The sequence below is a fragment of the Nuphar pumila genome, chromosome 15 (assembly GCF_984573655.1).
Source record: "Nuphar pumila chromosome 15, dmNupPumi1.hap1.1, whole genome shotgun sequence".
Lineage (NCBI taxonomy): Eukaryota > Viridiplantae > Streptophyta > Magnoliopsida > Nymphaeales > Nymphaeaceae > Nuphar > Nuphar pumila.
In genome coordinates, this window is record NC_143263.1 from 84487350 (window position 1) to 84510927 (window position 23578).

The following is a 23578-nucleotide window of genomic DNA, read 5'->3' on the forward strand; positions in this document are numbered from 1 at the left end:
AGTGGTTAAGATGTAACGCTGCATAAACACACGACCCTTAAACTAGTTATACTTTCCAACTTTCAAGTTTCAACACATAAAATATAAAATTAAACTACCTATTTTTGATCCCAGGTCATGGCAAAAAGAAATAGTACGAACGCACCTTTTCGCTGTCTAACCCATTCTCTCTCCTTCTGCTATGTGTCAGACCTGTCATGAAAATCCAACTATCCTCCTCCGTGGAAAGTTCCAAAGAAAAGTCAAAAAACACGGTTTTCGACCGCAAATCCCCGCAGAAGGCTCGAACCTTCCCCCTTTCAGACCCTTCTTTTCCCATCTCTCTCTCTCTTGCGGCCACCACTTCCTGCCTTTCTTTTCTTCTTCAACTGCTATCTGGATCTTCTTGCCCATCCTTTTCCCTTTTGGCTACCTTTTTGTTGCTTCGCTGATTCAGTTCAACGCATCTTTCTACCCTTTCCCACTTCTCTTGACCCTCAACCACGAAAAGTACGCGTTACCATACACAAGAAATGACATGATTCTGCTGTGAAATGAACCCACTACCCTTGTGTTTGGCTTGATTTGATTCATTGGGGTGTTCTTGTTATCACCCATATTGGTGCATATCATGGTCTAATTAGATTTCTCCTCCTTCGCAAAGAAATCGGTCTGTTTTTGTTGCTTCATTGATTCAATTCAATGGTTGTTTCTAGCTTCCCCACAAATTGATTCGCTGCCCCTTGTTTGTATCTTGATTCGATCTGATTCTGCTGATATAGAAACGTATTGGTGTTCTTGTTTTCAACCCTATAAAAGATAGCGTATAGATCGTTCAGAGATTGTTGATGGATCTCTTCCACAAAGCCAAGGCCGTTCGGCTGCGTAGCCATCACGAGAAGTACCTCTACGCGGAGGAAGACGAGGAATCGGTGTGCCAAAATCGTAATGGTGCGTCTCGCAACGCCCGGTGGACTGTCGAATTCGTCGAGGGGAGCAACGTTCTTCGGCTCAAGAGCTGCTATGGCCTGTACCTGACGGCGTCCAACGAGCCCTTCCTTCTTGGGATGACGGGGAAGAAGGTCCTTCAGACGCTCCCCAGAAGGCTTGATTCGTCCCTCGAGTGGGAACCCATCAGAGAAGGGTTCAATGTGAAGCTCAAGACGCGTTACGGCAACTTCCTCCGCGCTAACGGAGGCCTACCACCGTGGAGAAACTCCATTACCCACGATATCCCACATCGGACGTCTACCCAGGATTGGATTTTGTGGGAGATCGACGTCGTTGAGATTCAAGTGCCCCTAACCTCGCCATTATCGCACCAGAATGCTTCTCCGCACTCAGTCCCACCACCCAACATTGAGGCAGTGGTAGACAAACTATCTATCTTTCGATCCCTTTTGATCATTTTTCCCATTGAATTCCATTGCGTTGTTGTTGATAGTAATTTGGTGCTAACGATACAACCTCTGTTTTTTCCTTCTTTTCGTTATAGACGGACATGAAATCGTGATTGGTTGTCTTTGTGATTGTATGTTGTAGGTAAATGAGGGTGAAAATTCTGCATCTGCTGGAAGTCTTAATAGAACAGAGGTCTGTTTGGTTTATAGAGCAACTATTGCTTTAGTTACAATTGAAACTGGTGGTACATTTTGTTGATTTCGATGATTCTTTTGTGGATATTTCACATTCATTCATTGATATGCTCTGATTTGCAGTCTCTTTCTTCAATAAGCAATTCACTGCCCAGGACTGAAGGCCGGGTTATATATTATGCTATTGCGGATGGAAATGATGATGCGGATGATACCGCCAAATGGCCTTCGTTTATGTTTAGAGGAACCAACTTGGACGATCTATCAGAGAAGGTGGAGGAGGAAACGGGACTTCACGATGTTATAATCTGTTCTCGTAATCCTCTTAACGGGAAGCTTTACCCGTTGCGTCTTCAACTTCCACCGAACAATACGGCTATGCATATCGTTTTAGTTGAGTCATCATCTAGATGTGAGTTTTTCTTCACCTGCCTTTCCCGCTTTCTGGGTAGTTATACTGTTTATTGTTATTGCTATTGTTTGTGCTGTGGTGGCTGCAGGTCTTGATTTTTCATTTCTTTTTCTTTGATTTTCTTTTGCTACAATTGACCCTCTGCTGGATCAAGCTGAGGATGGAATTAGAAGATTAAATGCTTCCACAATCATATTGGATGCCTGGACACTTTGAGTTTATAGTTCTTTTGTTTCATTGCTTTTTATGAGAAATTATATCTTTTCACTTTCATTTGTATTCTGTAGTTTCCCTACCGATATGCAAGTCTGTTGAAATATACTCTTTTGTCATTGCTGCATTCACCACATTTCTAAGTGGGAATGATGACCTCAAAGGGCCCGAGCAACCTCCTCCCCTGGTGTCTCAACTCTCAATACCTTCTTCTTTGTGCCCCATGTCTTTTGAAGCATTTAACCCCTCAAACTTCTTATGTTAAGCATGGACCTTCCAACATACACAAATACTGAACATCAGCAAATTTTATATCAGTAAATGTCTCAACCTATTGACCAAATGGATTAAGATAGTCATTCACTGTCCATCCTTTAACAACTGGTAAATATCACTGTAATAATGTCTACATCTTAATGTTCTTCAAGGACAAATTATTCCGTAACAAGAGAGAGAGAGAGAGAGAGAGAGAGAGAGAGAGAGAGAGAGAGAGAGAGAGAGAGAGAGAGAGAGAGTCCTAAATTCACTAAAGTTGGTAATGTTCTTTTGGATGCTGCAACTTTGTGTTCCAATAGGTGCTTGTATCCATGAAATTCATTAACAATTTCTGCCCTTGCATGATGGTTCTGCCTCTATATTGTTATCCTATATGTAACCCTTTTACTAGGAATGGATTACATAAACTCATAAGAGCATATTTAATCAAAGGTTTGTTGTAACCCACCCTCAGTATTGATCATGCGATATCCCTTTTGCAAAAGAGTTAGTGGCTTTAAAGTTTAAACCATGACATCAACTTGCTCAAGTAATGATTTTAGTAGTCCTTGCAAGTAAATATTAGGATATTAGTTTCGAAAAGCCTAGTTTGCAGAAATTAATTGTGAAAATGTGTTCTTTTGGAGACAATCTGCAACTTTTGACTGCATAGATGGGCCTTGTGAGCCACCCTCATCCTTCTTGTTGCCATCATTGTCATCATTATTACATCCTCCCACGATCTCTATGTTGTCCTCTGGTTGCTCTTATTTTTGTTTCTTTGTTTCTTCATGATAAGGATTCATGAGCTGGATGATATCCAGAATAAATCCAATAATAGAAAGGTTTTAATTAGAGCTTATCTATATGATTTTAGGGAATCTTGTGTGATGGAGGTTAGTTGTCCAAATGATCAAGATAAGAATGTTAAAGTAGAAAGTTGTTTGAAGTATTTTGAGAAAAGGTAAGGGAACAAGATTGTTGACAATTCAAAAGCATTAATAGGTAGATCTCCCTTTTTGTGTAAATAGTAACATGTATCTTAGCTTTAACCTATACATTACCTTTTTGTATAAGAAACCTATCAACTGTAGCCTTCGTATAAGATGAAAAACATGCCAATCATGCATACACATAAAAAGAAAAATAAAGATAGATTTACATTTTGCACACAAACACACACATGTATGTATGTGTGCATTTGTGTAAAATGTAGACTCTACTTTAGTAATCTTAAATTTCTTCACATTTGTGTATGCATGATTGGCAAGTTTTCATCTTATACAAAGGTTCCATCTTATGCCTATCGTTGGCAGGTCTCCATCTTATACAAGAAGGTAATGTACAAGTTAAAAATAGTTATAGGTTACTACTTATAAAAGGCAAGGGAAACCTACCTATTGATCCTTCTAAATTGTCAATGGTCGTGTTCCCTTCTTTTTCTCATAATCCTTTAAACAAGTTTCCACTTTATCATTCTTATCTTTATTATTTGTATACTTGCCTTCATAGTATAGGATTTTTTGAGATCATGTAGACCAACTCTATTTGAAAGCTTTCTTTTATTGGATTGAGTCTGGATATTATCCAGCTTTGAATCCTTATCACGCTCCAACAAACTAAACACTGAGTATTTCATTTGGATTTCAAGAACTGAAAATGACTAGCAGCCAAAGCCTTTATAAGAACATAAACCATGGTAACCAATATCGTTGATATTTTCAAAATATCATAAAAATGAAAATATCACAATATTTTTGTGATGTTTTTTTTTTAATTCTTATTTTTATATATTTTAAGTTCAGTTTTTCTATTTTTTGGTTTCTTTTGTATTTTAAAAACTTTAAAGACTTGTTTCTTTATCTTTTTTGCAAGAAAAAATAGTAGAAAACCTATTATTTTCCTATGTTTCTTATTATTATTTATACTTTTCAATTTTCCCAACAAAAATTACTTTTTCAAAATATCTCCAAGAAAAACCCTTACTAAGAAATTACCTTTAACGATATAGGTGACTATGATATAAACTAATTGATCTTTAGAGGAAAGATATCGGACCCCTGGTGTTCTTGCAGCACGGTCATGAACAAAGTGAGGTTGATCTCAATGTGTTTAGTTTGATGATGGAAAACTAGACTAACTGTGAGATATGTTGCCCCAATATTATGGCTTCAAAGAACTTATGGCGAGCCTAGTTATGTCAGGAGAGTTTCAATCCAAATTGTTTTTCTTGTGGCATCTATGATGACCTGGTAGTCAAGCTCAGTACTGGAGCAGGCCACAACTTGTTGTTTTCTAAAGCTCAAAGTAGGTAGATCAGGTTTTAAGAAAACCACATATTTACTTGTGGCCTAGTAGTCAGCCTCAGGGCTGACATAATGCTTATTACAAAGAACGAGGCCTACTAGTGTCATGTACTGAAGTGCTCTCATAATGCTTTGATAAAAATCGAATTATTAAGGTAGCCATCATAAACTTTGAATTTGCATCAATTGCAAATGACATCTATATGAGTCTGGCTTTGTCATGGAAGCATGATCCAAATGATCTAAAATGTATCTCTTGAGATAAGAGTCTACCTGGAGTCGTGGTAGCCTCAACCCATAAAATAGAGAAATGGACTAAGATGCTTGAGAGAAAACTTCTGGCCTAAATTATCAATGAGTTGGAAGATGTGGGAAGAGTTGTCTCTGACAAGAATATCTTCAACATAGACAAGTACAGAATATGAGGATCCGATCCTTATAGATAAACAATGAATCCTTTGCTCTAGAGCTAAGGAACCAACTAAATTTAAGGTGGGAACCTATGTCACATGGGTGCGGGTGCAGGTGCAGTTGCGACACGGGTGCGGCGCAATTTTAAAAATTTTGGACACGGGGACTCGGCTATATATATATATATTTTAAAATATATATATATATATATTTAAAAAATATATATATATATCCTGTGTGCATATATGTGGATATTGTCCTCTAAAGTTTGGCACCAGCATGAGTGTGGGGCTCCCCCCGGCTCGGGTCCCGCTGACTCATGCTATATATATATATTTAAAAAATATATAAAAAGATCATTTTTTTTGTTTTTTACCCTAAAAATGGACAAAATTAGACTCGGTCAATGTTGATCGGGTCCAAAACAATGATGGACACGACCTCATCTCGTTGACCGAGTCTGGGCCGTGTCCGAAGCTGCACCCGTGTCCGCACCTGTGTCGGGGCGTGTCGACTCGGGTGCGGCGCCTCCCTAGCCGAGTTCGTGTGACATAGGTGGGAACTTAGTCTTTGAAACCAAGCTCTTGTGGCCTATTCTAAGCCATATTGGGGACATATGTGTGAAATCTGCAGTCTTGGAGTGTGTGCCTTGTGTTAGAGAAGAAGAAAGAGGAAGAAAAGAAGATAGGAAACAATATAGGTTGTATTCCTCTAGGGACGTCCCTCCTTCTTTTAATATAATTGCTTGAATAGCGAATTTACACAACTGCCCTTAATACAATAATAAAGCACAACATGTAAACATGGACAAATATACCCTTGCTCTATAATACATATTAACGTATTTTAACACCCTCTCAAACTGTACAGAGTTCTTGATGAACCATGGACAATGTGCATTTTAAAAATCAATGTCTCAAAGAGGAAAGTGGTTTGGTAAACAAATTTATTACTTGATCTTCGCTTCTGAGAAAGAGTGGATGAATTCTTGATTATCAACCTTTTCTCTATCAAAATATTGATCTATCTCTACATGTTTCATTTTTTCATGCTGGACCGAATTGGTAGCAATAGCTATAGCACTTATCTTATCACAAAATAAGAGTGATTTCGAAAGCCTTTGATGAAGGTTGAATAATAAGTGTCTAGTCCACAAAATGTCTGCCGTTACGGTTGCCATGGCTCTATATCCAGCTTCAATACTTGAATGAGCTACATTCTTTTGCTTTCTACTTACTCAAGAAACTAGATGTGATCCCACGGAAACAACATAACCTATAACTGACCTTATAGTGGATGGATCGCTAGCCCATTTCACATCTGAGAATGCCAACACGACTAATTCTATGTCAACAACCTTTCGTCCTGAAGAATATATCCTGTCTATGTCACAGGGACTCGGCCAACTGGGTGCCGCACCCGCGTCGACTGAAGAATATATCCATGGCATACTTTGTGTCAGAACTAAGAAGTTATTCGACTGATCAACTTTCACTCCAAGGGAGTACCTGAGAAAACCTAAATCCTTCATATGAAATCTTTTGTTGAGCATGTATTTAAGTTGAGATAATGACTACCAGTAATTACAAGATCATCTATATAGACAAGTATGATGGTGATGTGAGAGCTATTGAAGTGAATAAATAATGAATAGTCACACTGACTTCTGACAAAACCCAAAAAACAAACTGCAACACTAAAGGTTTCAAACCATGCACGAGACGCTTGCTTCAGACCATAAATAGTTTTCTTCAAGTGAGTTAATGTAGTTTGAGTATCTCCCTCGAGATACCCAGGTGGGTGTTCAATGTAAACTTCTTCATGTAGGTTGCTATGAAGAAACACATTTTTGACATCCATCTAGCTAATATTCTACCCATATATTGTCCCAAGAGAAAATACAATCCTAATTGTACCCATTCTCACAACAAGACTGAATGTTTCATCAAAATCCAATTCATATTCTTGAGTATACTCTTTTGCAACTAATTTGACCTTATACCTCTCAATCTGCCATTGGCTCTATACTTAATTTTCTAAACCCATCTTCAGTCAATTATGTTTTTATCTGAAGGCCTGGGTACTACTTCCCAGGTTTCACATTCATAAAACGCAAAAAAAATTTCATTCATAGCCTCTATCCACTTAGAAGTATTCTTTGCTTCATGATAAAATCCTGACTCTTGGCCAAAATCAATGGATAAAGCAAATGTTTGAAATTCTTCTGAAAAGGTCTCATAACTTACCCATCTTTGGAGTGGATGCCTTATTCTTTGTGATTTTCTAATATGATCTGAATGATAAGTGTCACCTGAGGTATCTGCACTTTGAGAAGAATCTTCCAGTGAAGAAGGATGGGATTTATCATGATTCTAAGGCTCACCAACTCCAGCCTGTTTGCGTCTATGATATACCTTGGGGTAATACTCAAAGACATTCCTAGCTGATTCGCAGTTGAATCATATTCAAATCTGTTATAACTTTCTTTAATGACGTCACTACTATCTACTGCTGCATCCTTTGGCTGATTATTTATTGAAGCTATCTCATTGATAATAGGTCTGGTTGGCCAAAAAAACATGGATGATTTTGGGTCTATGCTGCTGTTGACACCATTATTATTATCAAATTCACCTTCATAAAACGTGACATGTCTGGTTACGACCAGCTTTGTTGTAGTGGGATTATAGCATCGATAACCTTTATATATATCATCATATCCTACAAATTTACATAATTGAGCTTTTAGAGAAAATTTGTCACGCATAGAATCATGAATGTGTACAAAACATCTGCTTCCAAAAGTCCTTAAGAGAGTAGTCAGGTTGTTGTCCATACCAAGGCTGTCAGACTAGGAAGTGAAAGCGGAAAACAATACGGGAAGCGGAAGCGAGAAGCTATGCATTTTAAAATGTATAGGAAGCGGGATGCGAGGAATAAAAAACAATATAAGAATTGAATGGGAATTGAAATGGAATACAAATAAAAAGTAAAATAAAAGTGACTATTCTTAAATTTCATGATTTTTTAGTGTAAAAATTAAATTTTTAACAAAATATAAAAATGATGATTACCAATTTAGAGAAAGCCTTGGACAGGACAGCTCACGCTTAATCTCATTATCGTCTAAGTAATTAGAAAATCCCACAGATACGTATTCAACACCACCATCACTGCGGAAGCATAATATTTTACGATATAATTGGTTTTCAACAAGGATTTTGAAGTTTTAAAAGACATGTAATACCTGGTCTTTAGATTTTAAAAAATAGATCTAGGTGTATCGAGTGAAATCATTGACAAAAATCACACAATATCTAGATTTGGACAAGGATTGCACGGGTGCATGACCCCAAACATCATAATGGATTAATTCTAAAGGAAATGGAGCTCTTTTATTAGAAGTACTAAAAGAGAGCTCATGACTCTTACAAACTTCACACTTAATACATGACGCTAAACCTTTAAACGACTTATTTTTCAAAGGAAAAAGTCCCTTATTACGTAGAATCTCAAGAAAACCAGAATTGCAGTGACCCAATCATTTGTGCCACAACATGACATCATCACTGAAGAAAATCACTTCAGACACCAGAATTTAAGGACGACTGACAGGAACTTCATTGATGACATATAGACCTTTGTATCTTTTCCTTTCAACGAGGTTCCGATTCGTGTGAATATCCTTCACAAAAACGGATGAAGAGGAAAACAAAACACATGAATTAGATTGGTTGATAAGCTGAGACACAAAAACTAAATTATATGTAATATTAGGAACAAGGAAAGTATTGGGAAGACAGAAGGGACCAGAAGGACTGTGAACGGTGGTTGTTCTAATCTGTTGCGTCGGTCCCGAAAGGATCTCACTGCGGAGGCTGTACCACTGAAGTTTTACAAGTTTTAGTGCACAGTTGCGCTAGCACACACAGTAATGACTAACATTGGAGTACGTAGGCGCAAAGGTGTTACGACGCACGCAGGCGTGGAGACGATCGCAACACACGTAGGCGCGAGGAGGTTCTCGGCCCTCACAGGCGCACGCGGGAGTTTGTCGCTTATAGGCGCATGGACGTTAACGTCAAACGCAACGCACAACTTACAACACTAAAGTGCGCAAGGTGCACAACGTATGCGGAAACCAATATGCTCAACCTAAGCGGCAAGCGGCACAAGGATGCGGTTTTGGCTTTGCGCTCGCCTGGCGTGCAAAGCAGGAATGCCACGGTTATGTGTGAGTTCCACCGCTTTGAGCCTGCAATCAAGAGATAAGCTACAAATCTAATTGAGCAATTCTTGAAAATAACAGTTGTTGATGCACTTAGTTGTTTACGCTTTGATCGACGCTCTAAGCTATAAGCTTAAAGACATCGGAAGCTTTACGTAAGATATGAAGTGCTTAGTCTCGTGGATGTGCGATGATCCTAAGCTCCGATCGTGCGATGACTGCTACTGTAACTACAAGTAAAATGAGTCAGATCGGGCTAAGAGTGAGGCTAAATTGAATGATGTGCTTGCACTCATCTGTCGATAGTAATAAGACATTAATGAGCTTAATGCTCATTGATACACTTGCAGCAATGCACAGCTTAGGCCCTGTGTGGCACTCGGCTGAGTATGCTTCACTGCTGCAGAATGCCTTCGTATTGCAGTAATTGTTAAAGGATGATCACAGTTCTGGACTTGCGATGTTATTCCGGATTAGTCTCCTATGGCAATGAAGACTGAAGAAAGAAGATGGAGTGAAGTGAAATCCTTGCTAGTTTATGGAATGAACTAGTAAGGCCAATCCTCGTAAATGAGGCCATCTCCAAATGGAGCCAAACAAAAGAATTTTATTTCTCAAAACCGATCAGATTTACATAATGATCCATTTACAAAAGCATGCCCTATTTATAGGGATGACCTCTTCATTTGGTGCCAAGCATTTGGGCGGCCCACAATTCAAAACATGTTGTCGTAATGCCTATCTTCACTGCCGAAACCACTCCATCCGATCTGGCTTGCTGCTGAACACCCTGCCTGCTTAACTGCTAACCGAATACCCTGGTGTGCCGTACTGCCCTGGCTGTCGTATCCCTGCGCTCATCCGAACTCGGCTGGTTCCCTGTGGTGCGTGCATCACCTGTGACATGGTGAACAACACCAGAATCAAGGAACCAGGGGCTCAACTGCGATATCTGAGAAGAAGAAGAAGAAGAAGATGTTGTCCATGTGGGCTGATTTGGACTCATCGACCAAGGTGTTCTTGCTGAAGGCGATTGATGCTGGTTCTTGCTGAAGGTGATTGATGCTGGTTCTGCATTGTTGGTCAGGTATTGCTGCCTGTACTCATCTGTGAAAATGAGGCACTCAAAGCATCCATATCTGGTTCTTGATCTGACACTGAAGATGAACCAGCATTCATGGGAGCATAGCCATCATATCTAGGGTTGAAGCCTGCATTAAAAGTTCTTGACCGAGGGCCTCTTTCGCTATTCATGTTGCTGCCTTAGTGTGCATACTGACGAAATCAGGCAGGGTATGTTACAATTGAAGGCCGATATGATGGAATGTATCTCCAATAGAAATTTGAGCATGAATAGCCTCGTTTTCCGCAAATCTTACACATCACATTTTGGTGATTCCCGTTTGCATTGGTGACATTAGGATTAAGCAAAATTTCGGCAGACCTACTGTCATATGAACTTCTACCTCTACCACGTCCACGAGTAGAGTTATAGGCCACCATCACTTCATGTTGAGGCATAAAATCCTATTTCTTGGTAGATATACCGAAATTTATCTCGAATTTCAACATGGATCTAAGCTGATCAAATCATGTCCCATGTACATTGTCTTGAACAAGTTGTATTCATCCCCTAGACCTCAAAGAGTCTGGCTATATACATCTTCATATGCTACAGGGCTTCCAATGGCAGCCAACTAGTCAACCACATATTTTACCTTATCTAGAAAATCAACAACACTTCCACTTCTCCTTTTTATGGACCCAAATTCAGATTTCAGATGGTACATCTTTGGAGTTGATATTTGTTCATACCATCTATGTAAAACATCTCAAAGCTCTCGAGCCATTACTCCTGTCGGAGTATGAAGAAGAACCTGCCTAGAAAGAGTAGCCATGATGAACGCTACCACAGTCTGATCATTCTTGAACCACGTGATGCAATCTGGATTTTTCACATAAACTGAAGATTCAGTAATAGGATCTTTTGCTGTTTCCTTTTCCTTTTCTTTTGTCTTTTCCCTAGTCACAGGTACAAACACCAATGGTGCAGCTTTGGATCCATCAGGGTGTCCCATCAGGTCATGACTGCAAATGAATGGAATTATCTGTTTTTTCCAAGTTGTGAAATTGGATTCATCTAACTTTTCGGAAACTAGTTGGTCGACTAATGAGGAAGTAAGGGAGGAGGAAGCCATGAAGTTAAAGGAAAGAAGAAATTGAACTATAAATCGGGATAGCCAAAGGCCTGCACACAGATCTGCGGCATTTTTTTTTGTTTTTTTAGGCAGCAGTATTAACAGGTAGTAAAGGGAGAATGAGTGGTTATTCCCTCATTCAACAGTTGGCTTAAAAGGAAGAAAGGGTGATGATTTGAAGTCAAGAGGAATCAGATCTGGTACAGATTCAGATCTGTAGGAAAGGATCAGATCTGAAATAGATCTGGCATAGCAGAAACAGATCTGAATATAGTTGGTCGACTAATGAGGAAGTAAGGGAGGAGGAAGCCATGAAGTTAAAGGAAAGAAGAAATTGAACTATAAATCGGGATAGCCAAAGGCCTGCACACAGATCTGCAGCGTTTTTTTTTTTTGTTTTTTTAGGCAGCAGTATTAACAGTTAGTAAAGGGAGAATGAGTGGTTATTCCCTCATTCAACAGTTGGCTTAAAGGAAGAAAGGGTGATGATTTGAAGTCAAGAGGAATCAGATCTGGTACAGATTCAGATCTGTAGGAAAGGATCAGATCTGAAATAGATCTGGCACAGCAGAAACAGATCTGAATATAGGAGATCAGTTCTGATCAAGAAACGTGGTGACCAAAATAGGGTTCACGCAAATCAATATAGGATTGATTTAGAGGAGAAATAACAAAACAAAAAAAAACTTCCCTTTTTTTTATATACAAGATGTAGATCTGAATGACGTGACAGGTTAGATCTGACCCAATAAGAAATAGATTAGATCTAATGATAGAAACAGCAAGAAAGAGGAAAAGTAAAAAGGGAATGAGGAATAAGAGAAAGATTTTGAAAATAAGGGCAGAATAAATCATGACCTGATCGGACTTACCTGGACCTGCTCTGATACCATGCGAAGTCTGCAGTCTTGGAGTGTGTGCCCTGCGTTAGAGAAGAAAAGAAAATATTAAGCAATAGAGGTCATATTCCTCTAGGGACGTCCATCCTTCTTTTAATATAACTGCTTGAATAGCAAATTTACACAACTGCCCTTAATACAATAATAAAGTACATGTAAACATGGACAAATATACCCCTGCTGTATAATACATATTAACGTATTCTAACAACATGATCAGGGAATCGGTGGTCTATAAAGTCAAGAAGTTGTGCCATGAAGAAAGGCATCATGCACATTAAGCTGGTGAATCTACCAATCTTGGTCAACTGCTATAGAGAAAAATGTTCAGATAGTAATGTGGTTAACCATAGGGCTGAATGTGTCAAAATGTTCAATTCCTTGTTGGTTATAGCCTTTTGAGACAACTAAAGCAATCAATCATGGCATCGATGGTCAACAAGGGAGTTCATGTGAGGTTTTCCCTTCCATTTCCAATTTTCTGCTAGTGTTAATATTTAGATAGTGAGAAATAAGCAAAGATCTTTTCAGTTTCATGTTGTCCAACTGGCCTTCCTATACTAAAGGTTCTACAGAGATTCAGGAAAACATATTATGAGAATTGGTTATGCTATTACGAACAAGCCAATTGATTTTATGCAGTATAACACATTTCTCCATGTCATTTACTGTCTAGATGACTAATAAGTGATACTAAGTGATACTGGGAAATGATGGTTGATGTGTTCCATCATAAATATTATTTGTGATGAGAAACTAGGTTTAATAGTCTATTCTGCATTGTCATCGAGTGATCATGAAATGACCTTTGGTGACAAGATGGTGCTTATGCAGAAAGAATATCAAGAACAATGCAGTTTCTATACTGAATCCCATGGCCCTCTGACACGTTGAGGAGTGCCAAAACCTTTAGATAAAAGAGCATCCATGTACTCAAATTATATATTGAATGTTGAGTTGCAATGCATACAGTAAAAAAAAAGGCGCATCTACTGCGCCTTGCCAAGCCTCAAGAATGTTATTTTATTTTCATTTATGGTACGGTTATGTGGCCAGGACAGACTTTTTGCATGTGTATACACACAAGCACACATGCATTAAATAACTTTGGTTATCTTTAGTTTCCATTGAGTGGACTTCATCCCATCATAAACAAATGCTTTCTGGTATGGCTTCCTTTTCTCTCAGTTACAAGGCATAAAACAAGGCCTTCACATCAAGGCTACATCATTGATTAACCATGTGATGTACAAAATACTACTGCCACACTAGGGGTCCTACAGTTGTCACCCAAATGAAGGGAGTCAAATAATTGATACTTTAATGGCAAATTTAAAAAGACAACCAACTGATGAGTTATGAGCACCAAGGGATTCCTAGCCATTAGTTATGAAGACTTGAAGAAGATACTAGAAATTCAAAATTATTGGCAGAACCAAGGTTTGTATTTTTGTATCTGTATGTGTTGGAAAAAGATCTTGTGAGACATGACATAATATTTGTTGGAGACCTGCTGAATAGGTGCACTAGATGCTTGCTGATAGTAGTTTGTGAGAGCAATACAAACACACAAGCACACACATGTACACACATCCAAATATAGCATCCAAATGACCAATGCAATGTGAGTTTGAAGGTTTCAATGTTCATTTTTTGTTTCTGTTTTTACATAAACTGGATGTCAGGAATTGATCGATTAATTTAAATATTTTAAAGAGTTTAGGTCAAAATATTTAATGAATTGTGCTCTTTGGACATCCAAAATTTGAATAGGATGGGAGGAAAAAGAATTCAGTTCATCTCTAATTACAATCAACATGGTTTTTAATGTTTAAAAGGTAATTAAAAATCTAAATAAACTATTAGGATTCAGCTTTCTCTCTCTCATGTGTGTGTGAGTCTCACCAATATCTCAACAGGCCAATTTCTTGAGAATGTTTTTAGAAATATAAGGAAACTCTTGGAAAATATTGACAATTTTTTAAATAATTTAATTATGATAATAGAAAATTAAGGAAAGATAAATTTTAGTAATGCTTTTTTAGAAGTATAATATTGAGCTTGATAGAAAAGTTCTTAAAAAAGAAAAAATAAAGAATATAAAGAAGAATCTTGTTTAATTTGTAAAGAGAGAAATAAGTCACTTTTTAATTATGAAATTAGAGATTTTTTCAAAATATTGATAATTGAATATTAATTAATATCATGATAACATTGTGATATTTTATATTTTTTAATGCTTGTGACTATGTGTATGCACATATGTGCACATGCATGCGTGCACACACACCACACATGCTTTTTAGTCCAGCCAGTTGATGTGCCATCTCAATGAAGCTGAGCATCAGGGGTTCCGAATAATGTTTAGAAAAAGTTTGTGTTGGTACCAGTGCAGATTATATTTAAGCCTAGAACCATTAGGTGCAGTTAGTGTTATTAACAGACTTTGTTTATTTGTGTTGTTAACTGTCACATTGATAAGGATGCGGCAATGGGTTACGATGTGGATATGTGTGGTATGACATGGCAATTCTAAAAAATTAGCACAGAGACATGGTCAAACATGCACACACACATGCATATATATATATATATATATATATATATATATATATATATATATATATATATATATAGAGAGAGAGAGAGAGAGAGAGAGAGAGAGAGAGAGAGAGAGATGGGTTGGGGGAGTAGCTGCCAATGAGTTTGTCCACCAACCCTGGCCAAAACTCCCATGCCGTCCATTGCAGTTGATGAATGGCCAAGGATGCGCGACGCTGGCGCAAAAAGACGTTTTAGCATTGGACGCAACCACCGCTAAAGACTGATTCAGCACACTAGAAATATTAGAACTAGCTTGTGAAATGGGCATTTCCATCACGTTTTTTTGCAAATCCATGTAGATATGTTTGTCATGGTGAATTTGCTATGCATCAATTGTTGGATCATGTATTTTAGATGAAAAAATGTAATTCTTGGATGCTTGAATATTTATGAAGATTATGAGCCATTGATTTTAAAGCCTTAACAAATCTTGTTTATGCATCATAATAGGATGATTCAAGAGCTGATCCTTATAAAACCAATCATATAGATCACATCTGTACAGTTAGATTTTAAGAGAAGAATACAAAATCCATGAAAATTGTGGTTCAAACAGTAGTTCTCATGTTTTCAGTTCTCACATTCTAGTGACTACATATATAATAACAATTCTAAATCACTACAATTAAAATCAAACCATAAAACTAAGCTTAAATTGAAATGTATTGAAATTGATGACAAATTTGAAAAGAATGCAAGCAAACATGAAATAAGTAATCAATATCATAAAAGGAAATAGATAGAAGTTAATGACACAATGTTGACTGTGTCCAACATGTGTTTGATTGTATCCATGAAGTGTCCTGGTGTGTACGAGTGTCGTGTCCTGTCAACACAGGATACACTTGCTAAGTGAAGTGTCCATGTGACATAGGTTGTTAGTTGAGTTTAGTTTCTTATAGGATAAAAAAAATATGATATGTCTAAGGTTAAAATAAGAATGTCTTCTTTAATCCTCTCATAAATAGACAAGCAGGATAGTGGGGAATGGTGTCTTTGGGATGGGATGTGCAACTGTGATAATTATTATTAGTTTTTATTGTACTTTATTTGCCCAAGGTTGATGTTTTGAATGCCAGGATTGTCTTCCCTAATGCCTATAGTTCGGAACTCTAAATACCAATGATTGGTTACCTTTTGCTTTATTTTGTATTCAACCGTGCCACCTAATTTTATTGATTTGATAATGTAATGAAATCTAATTTTATTGATTTGATAATGTAATGAAATGGTGGTCTTCAACAAATGCACAAATAACTCACAAACAAGTGTCTATTGGAGACACTACAAGCATGACCCTTGAAAGGGTATAAAAGGAAGAACACTTGAAAAATAAATAATACTTTATTCATGAACAAAATGCTTAAGAAGCATGGTTATTTACATTGAAGGGGTTCACCCCTATATATACAAAAAAGTGGGAGTGAGGAGAGCTCATTTTGAGCTCTCCAAAAGAAACGTTGGATTCCAACGTCTCTTAATATAGCTGTTGGACTACAGTCCAACAACATTTATTATTATAGTTGTTGGACTATAGTCCAACAACATTTATTATAGTTGTTGGACTACAGTCCAACAACTATTTGCACAGTCAAGTTCCAACAGGAACTTGACTGGATCAAATATCTAGTTTCTATTTAACTAGATGCTAAAAAAGAAAATAAAGAAAAATAGAAAAAGAAAATAATAAAAGAAAATATAATAATATTAAATAATATATATATATATATATATATATTACAATTTAAATTTTAACACTCCCTCTCAAACTTACGGTACAATGAGCGAAAGTTTGTCTAAGAGGAAGTGAAATCTGGGAGCAGCGAGAGGCTTGGTGAAGAAGTCGGCTAATTGATATTCTGATGTAACATATGGCAGATCAAATGGTTCCATGTAAGTATTCCTCTCTGACATAGTGACAGTCCATCTCAATGTGTTTAGTGCGCTCATGGAATGTCCGGTTGCTTGCAATGTAGATCGCACTTTTGTTGTCACAGCACATCTTTGAAGCTTGCGTTGCTTTAACTCACATATCCGCTAGCAATCGTCTGAGCCAAACAACCTCCATAGTGATGGTTGCCATGACTCTGTATTCAGCTTCGGTGGAGGAAAAAGAGACTTTCTGCTGCTTCTTGCACCTCCACGAAATTAAGGTTTCACCTAGGAACACACAAAAACCAGTAGTTGAGTGTCTATTATTGGGATCACCTCCCCAGTCAGCATCAGTATATGCAATTAAATTTAATGAAGATGAAGCAGACAAGAAGAGTCCTCGTGAAAGAGAGAATTTTAAGTATCTAATAATACGCAAAATCGCTCCCATGTGCACGGAGGTGGGAGCATACTGAAACTGACTGACTGTATGAACCACATGAGTTATATCTGGCCTAGTAATGGAAAGATAAGAAAGAACTCCAACAAGCTGTCTATAAGGAGTAGGATCATCAAGAAGTTCTCCATCATCAATTTTCATTTTAACATTGACAACTTCTGGAGTGTCTACTTTCTTATCATCTGTAATTTCAGACCTAGAAACGATATCAAGAGCAAATTTAGATTGAGATATCAAATACCCCCGAGGGGAATAAACAACTTCAATGCCTAAAAAATATCTTAATAAACCTAAGTCAGTCATTTCAAAGTGAGTTTTAAGAAGAGATTTGATATTTGCAACTCCCTGTTTGTTCTCCGGTGATGATCATATCTTCCACATAGAGAAGAAGAATAATAATGCCTGCATCAGATTTCTTAACAAACAAAGCAGTGTCAGTTAAATAAGGTTGAAAACCAATATCAAACATAACATGACTAAATCGGTCATACCAGGCTTTTGGAGCCTGTTTAAGACCATAAAGAGTTTTACCCTTAGGGATACTAATACCAGGTGGGGCTTCCATGTATACTTCTTCAACGAGATTCCCATTCAGGAAAGCATTTTTGACATCTAATTGAAAGATAGGACATGTTCTAATGGAGGCCAAGGCTATTAAAGTTCTAACAGTGGTCATACGGGCCACATGAGCAAATGTTTCTTCATAATCGATGCCATACTCTTGGGCATATCCTTTTGCTACTAAACGGGCCTTATATCTTTTCAGGGTCCCATCACTTTTGGTTTTGACTTTGTATACCCACCTACAACCTATAGGTTTCTTACCCGGAGGAATATCTTGTATCGTCCAAGTATTGGCCTTTTCTAGTGCATCCAATTCTATTTTCATGGCTTCTATCCATTCTATATGATTTTTTGCTTGAGAATAGGATGATGGTTCAACATATGATTGTATTAATGTAATGGCGGCCCTATACGTGGGTGAAAAAGATTCATAAGACACAAATTTTTCTGGAGGTTTAGAGATTCTAGACGTTCTTTTAGGTGTGACTTCAGAGTATTTTTGTAATGCACATGGAAGATTTTGCTCTCTACGTCTTGAATATTGTAGACTAACATCCCTATGGATTTGTTCTTCATTATCATCATTTTCAACAACAATAGGACTTTGATCATTGTCAAGGTCACATCCAACATCACATTCATTGGATTTTGTAGTTGGATCAATTAAAAACGAGTATTCAGTGACATCCTTGGATTTTTCAAATTCAAAGAAGCTTTCTTTTTCCAAAAAAGATACATTTCTTGACACATAATTTGTCATTTTGAAAATCGAAACACCTGTAGCCTTTTTTATTATCAGCATATCCTAAAAAGGCACATGGGATTGCACGAGGAGAGAGTTTGTCATTTCTGTTGGTGAAAACAAAACATTTGCATCCAAAGACTCTTAATCTAGAACAATCTGGAGTTAAATTAACAAGCTTTTCTATTGGAGTTGTATTCTTTAATGAGGAAGATGACATCCTATTAATGAGGTAGGTGGCAGTTAGGACCGCTTCAGCCCAAAAACTTTTTGGAACTTGATTTCCAATTAGCAATGTCCTAGTAGTTTCCATAATGTGCCGATGTTTGCGTTCGGCTAGGCCATTCTGTTGTGGAGTGTGTGGACATGATCTTTGATGTGTAATACCATGTAAATTAAGATAGTCTTTGAATTCGTTGGACATAAATTCTCCTCCTTAATCAGTGCGAAAAACAGAAATATCATTTTGAAACTTATTTTTAACCATTTTATGAAATATTTGGAAGTTAGCAAAGACATCAGATTTATGTTTAAGAAAATAAATCCAAGTATGTCTAGAAAAGTCATCAACAAAAATGACATAATATGTATAACCACCTTTGAAAATAACTGGTGCGGGGCCCCAAACATCCGAATGTATTAACTCAAGTGGTCGTGAGGAAACAAAAGTTCTACTAAGAAATAGTAACCTTTTCATTTTGCCAAGAATGCAGTCTTTACAAGAAAAATTTTCAGAATTACAATTTTTTTTCAAACTTGGAAAATATTGAATTTTAGACATATGAGGATGGCCAAGCCTTTTGTGCCATAAATCCAATTCTAATTTCTGAATATTATAACAAAATGCATTCTTGGGTAATTCCAAAAAGTCCATGTAATAAAGTCCTCCTTCTCTATGGCCTTCCCCAATCAGCTTCCCTGACTGACGATCCTGTACCCAACAACCATGAGAAGAGAAGGAGATATTACATCCATAATCAGATATTTGCGAGACAGATAAGAGATTCAAATTAAGTTTAGAGATATATCTAACTTCTGGGATAAAAAATCTTTTGGATTTTTGAAGATTTTCAAAACATCCTATTCCTTTTACTTCGAGAGATGTGCCTCGGCTGTAAAAACCTTTGACACACTTGAGTTATTTTTAAGACATTCGGATAGACTATTAACATTTGGGGTCATATGAAAAGAAGCACCAGAATCTAAAAGCCAAGGAAAGTTACCTGGACCGCAGAAAGATGCAATTGCCGCTCCAGTTGAGGCTTCGGTTGAGGAGGATACCCCTTTGAGAAGAGGTTGAAGGATTTCCATCAGTTGAGCCATAGACACAGGTGCATCTTGATCTTTTGACTCAGATTCAACAGATGCAACTCTTTTCTCTTCTCTTCTTTTTAACTTTGGACATTGAGGCCTATAGTGCCCCGGTTCATGACAATGATGACAAATAACTTTTCTTTTATCAAAGTCACCGTTTTGCCTTCCAAAATGAGGCAGCTTGTAAGTACGAGTATGAACCTCGGTCTAGATACAGCTAAAACGAAGTCATCATCAACTTTTGGAGTACTTTTTCTAAGTCTATTTTCCTCCATAGTGAGCTCTTCTATAGTATCAACAATAGAAGGAATTTTTCTACGATGTAAAAGGGCCGATTTGGTGGATTCAAACTCCGGCCTTAGACCATTCACAAATTGATAGAAATGTTCCATATCGAGTTGCTTTTGGCGAAGCTCGATGTCTTCGGCACAATGCCATTTGGGCTCAAGAAAAGCCAACTCTTCTCAAAGTTCGGACAACTCATTATAATATTCTCGAATAGTTTTATCTTTTTGAGTCATTGTCCGAACTTTATCTTGTAAATTGCATACATGTGCAATATCTTTAAGGGAATACATGTTTTTGAGGTATTCTCAAGCCTTATCGGCATGCTCAAACTTAGCTAGACTAGAGCATTTTTTAATGTCTATGCTATTGATGAGCCATGACATAATTTTTGCATGCCCTATCCTCCATTCTTTCTATTTCTTTTCATAAGTGGCTAACGCCTTACTCTTCTCTTCTTCCGTTAGAGGAACCTCTTTATCACCCTCTTTCTTGGTAAGAGATAGTTTAGGTTCCAAAATCGGAACCATCCACTATACCCCATAAACCTTTTCCCCAAATGTGGTGCTTCATAATCGAAGCCCACATTACATAGTTAGTATCATTTAGCTTCATAGGAATGATGGTGATCTTATCATTGTCATCCATCTTTTACAAGGGTAAGAGAGGAATAAATAGGAGGAGAGAGAGAGAAAAATAAAAAGAAAAGAAAAAGAGTAGACAAAGGAATAAGAGAGGATACAAAACCAAATTTTTTTGTAGCACAAGTTCGTCTTTCTTCAAACAAATCTTCTTGAGCCAAGAACAAGGTGATGAAACACCTTTTGTAAATGTGGCACGGAAATCGAGATGGAAGCACTTCAAGATCTAAGGACTTCGTAGCTCTGATACCATGTAATGAAATGGTGGTCTTCAACAAATGCACAAATAACTCACAAACAAGTGTCTGTTGGAGACACTACAAGCATGACCCTTGAAAGGGTATAAAAGGAAGAACACTTGAAAAATAAATAATACTTTATTCATGAACAAAATGCTTAAGAAGCATGGTTATTTACATTGAAGGGGTTTACCCCTATATATACAAAAAAGTGGGAGAGAGAGGAGAGCTCATTTTGAGCTCTTCAAAAGAAATCCAACGTCTCTTAATATAGTTGTTGGACTACAGTCCAACAGCATTTATTATTATAGCTGTTGGACTATAGTCCAACAACATTTATTATAGCTGTTGGACTACAATCCAACAACTATTTGCACAGTCAAGTTCCAACGGGAACTTGACTGGATCAAATATCTAGTTTCTATTGAACTAGATGCTAAAAAAGAAAATAAAGAAAAATAGAAAAAGAAAATAATAAAAGAAAATATAATAATATTAAATATATATATATATATATATATATTACAGTTTACATTTTAACAGATAAGTGCTTCAAAGGTACAGCCAACTTATGTCACATGGACATCTCACTTAGCAATATGGATCCTATGACACTGATACTGGATGTATAACTACAATTTGTGGTCATATTCAAGCATGTGTTTGACATGGTCAATACCATGAGTATGGCCTCTATTTTTTTGTCTCTATGACCTTCAATGTTGATCTTATTGTTAGTTCTTTTACCTTTTGTAACTTTGTTCACAAACTTAGTATTCATGAGTGTTGAATTGTAATCAATAGATGTTCATATATATATATATATATATATATATATATATATATATATATATAGAGAGAGAGAGAGAGAGAGAGAGAGAGAGAGAGAGAGAGAAATTGGTAGCTGTGCACACGTTAGGTGCTAAATGATACTTGCTAAACGGTTTTTTCTGCCCTTTCGGTGTTTTTTTCGCAGTTCCGATCCCATAAATGTGTTGGGCATGGTCGATTTACAAGGAATCTACACCTGGATCATGTGTTTCGATGAAAAAAATGATATTTGAAGCCTTGAAATTTTACAAAGATTTTGGACCGTTGATTTTTCGAACCTTATAAAAATCCACCTGTGTCGGAATCGAATGCCTCGAGAGCTGATCCCTATAAAATTGAGTACATAGATCACATCTGTATGGTCAAAATTTATAAATAAAATGAAAAAGACTGAAAAAACCATTTAGCACGCTCATTTAGCACCTAACGTGTGAGCAACTCCCAATGACTATATATATATATATATATTTGTATGTGTGTGGTCAAGGCCTATCCTACGTCCCCCCCCCCCCCATGGACTGCCTGATGAGGAGTGGGGCTGGGGTGGGGAGGGGGGTTTGACTGACCATTGAGCACATTTCAATGAGTCCATCATTTCCCGTTTGTCTAAAGTTTGGAGTTCATTATGAAGTTTCTATTGGTGGAAATTCTTGTGGTCTGTCATTCTATTTGTGGAAATGCTTGATTTTGGAATGCCATTTTAGCATATATTTTTTACTACTTGCTTTTATTTATTTAGGCTTAGAAGTCCATTTGCCTGAGATCAGTTTTTAAACTTTCTTCTATGCTTAGGTTTTCTTGTTTCCTCCTGAACTGTTCCCCTTCTGATTATTAGTGCCTGTTTTTTCTCTGCAGTGGCAAGCGAACTTTAGTAGTTGGAGATTGGGGTTAGTAGATGACGAATCATATTGTCTTGTTTGTCATTGTGCATACGTGATGTACAACCTGGCATGCTTTACAATATTATTGTATACAGATTGCTGTATGTCTTGCCTGCCTTAGGGTCTTTTGTGGAGCTAGCTAAAGCCTTGATGATATTCTTTGTGCATCTTGTTTCAGTTTCGTCTCTTTTGAAGGCTTATGGAGATTTTGTTGTATATCTAAGTAGACCCCTTGTATGTTTGTGTGACCACGGTATTTAATTTCACCTGTTCTTATTCGAGACTTGTTGATCCAACATGGTTATGTGTTTGCACTCCATATGACATAAGTGAACATTTTCATGTGATCAGTTACGCACACGAGAGAGAGAGAGAGAGAGAGAGAGAGAGAGAGAGAGAGAGAGAGAGAGCCCAGCACAACACCACTGTGCATTGTGGTCCATATCATGCAAGTGTTTCCTAGGATTTTCATAAAAAATGGAAGGCAATTGAAAACAGAATTGCTTTCCTTGATCTCACTTTGGCAACTGATTACTATCAAAATAAGTTTTCTCCTGGGTAAACATTTTTAGTTGCTTAATACACCATTAATAATGTTATTTAATAAAAAATGTTCCAAAATTTCTTTGTAGGGCTTTTACACATGAAA

General features: G+C 37.2%; 1 protein-coding gene across 5 annotated transcripts; it reads left to right on the forward strand.

Moving 5' to 3' along the window:
• Window positions 1–289: 289 nt before the first annotated feature.
• Window positions 290–23225, forward strand: LOC149815829 (uncharacterized). 5 transcript variants are annotated; one of them, XM_089989621.1, is made up of 4 exons: window positions 290–1349; window positions 1522–1572; window positions 1698–1986; window positions 12717–14494. In XM_089989621.1, the coding sequence occupies exons 1-4, from the start codon at window positions 828–830 to the stop codon at window positions 12896–12898; spliced, it is 1044 nt and encodes a 347-aa protein (XP_089845747.1). In that variant the 5' UTR covers window positions 290–827; the 3' UTR covers window positions 12899–14494. The 5 variants fall into 5 exon arrangements, with proteins under 5 accessions (XP_089845747.1, XP_089845748.1, XP_089845750.1 ...); XM_089989622.1 differs by lacking the exon at window positions 12717–14494 and adding an exon at window positions 21766–21827 and having other exon boundaries at window positions 292–1349; XM_089989624.1 differs by lacking the exon at window positions 12717–14494 and adding an exon at window positions 10487–12651 and having other exon boundaries at window positions 292–1349.
• The last annotated feature ends 353 nt before the right edge of the window (window positions 23226–23578 follow it).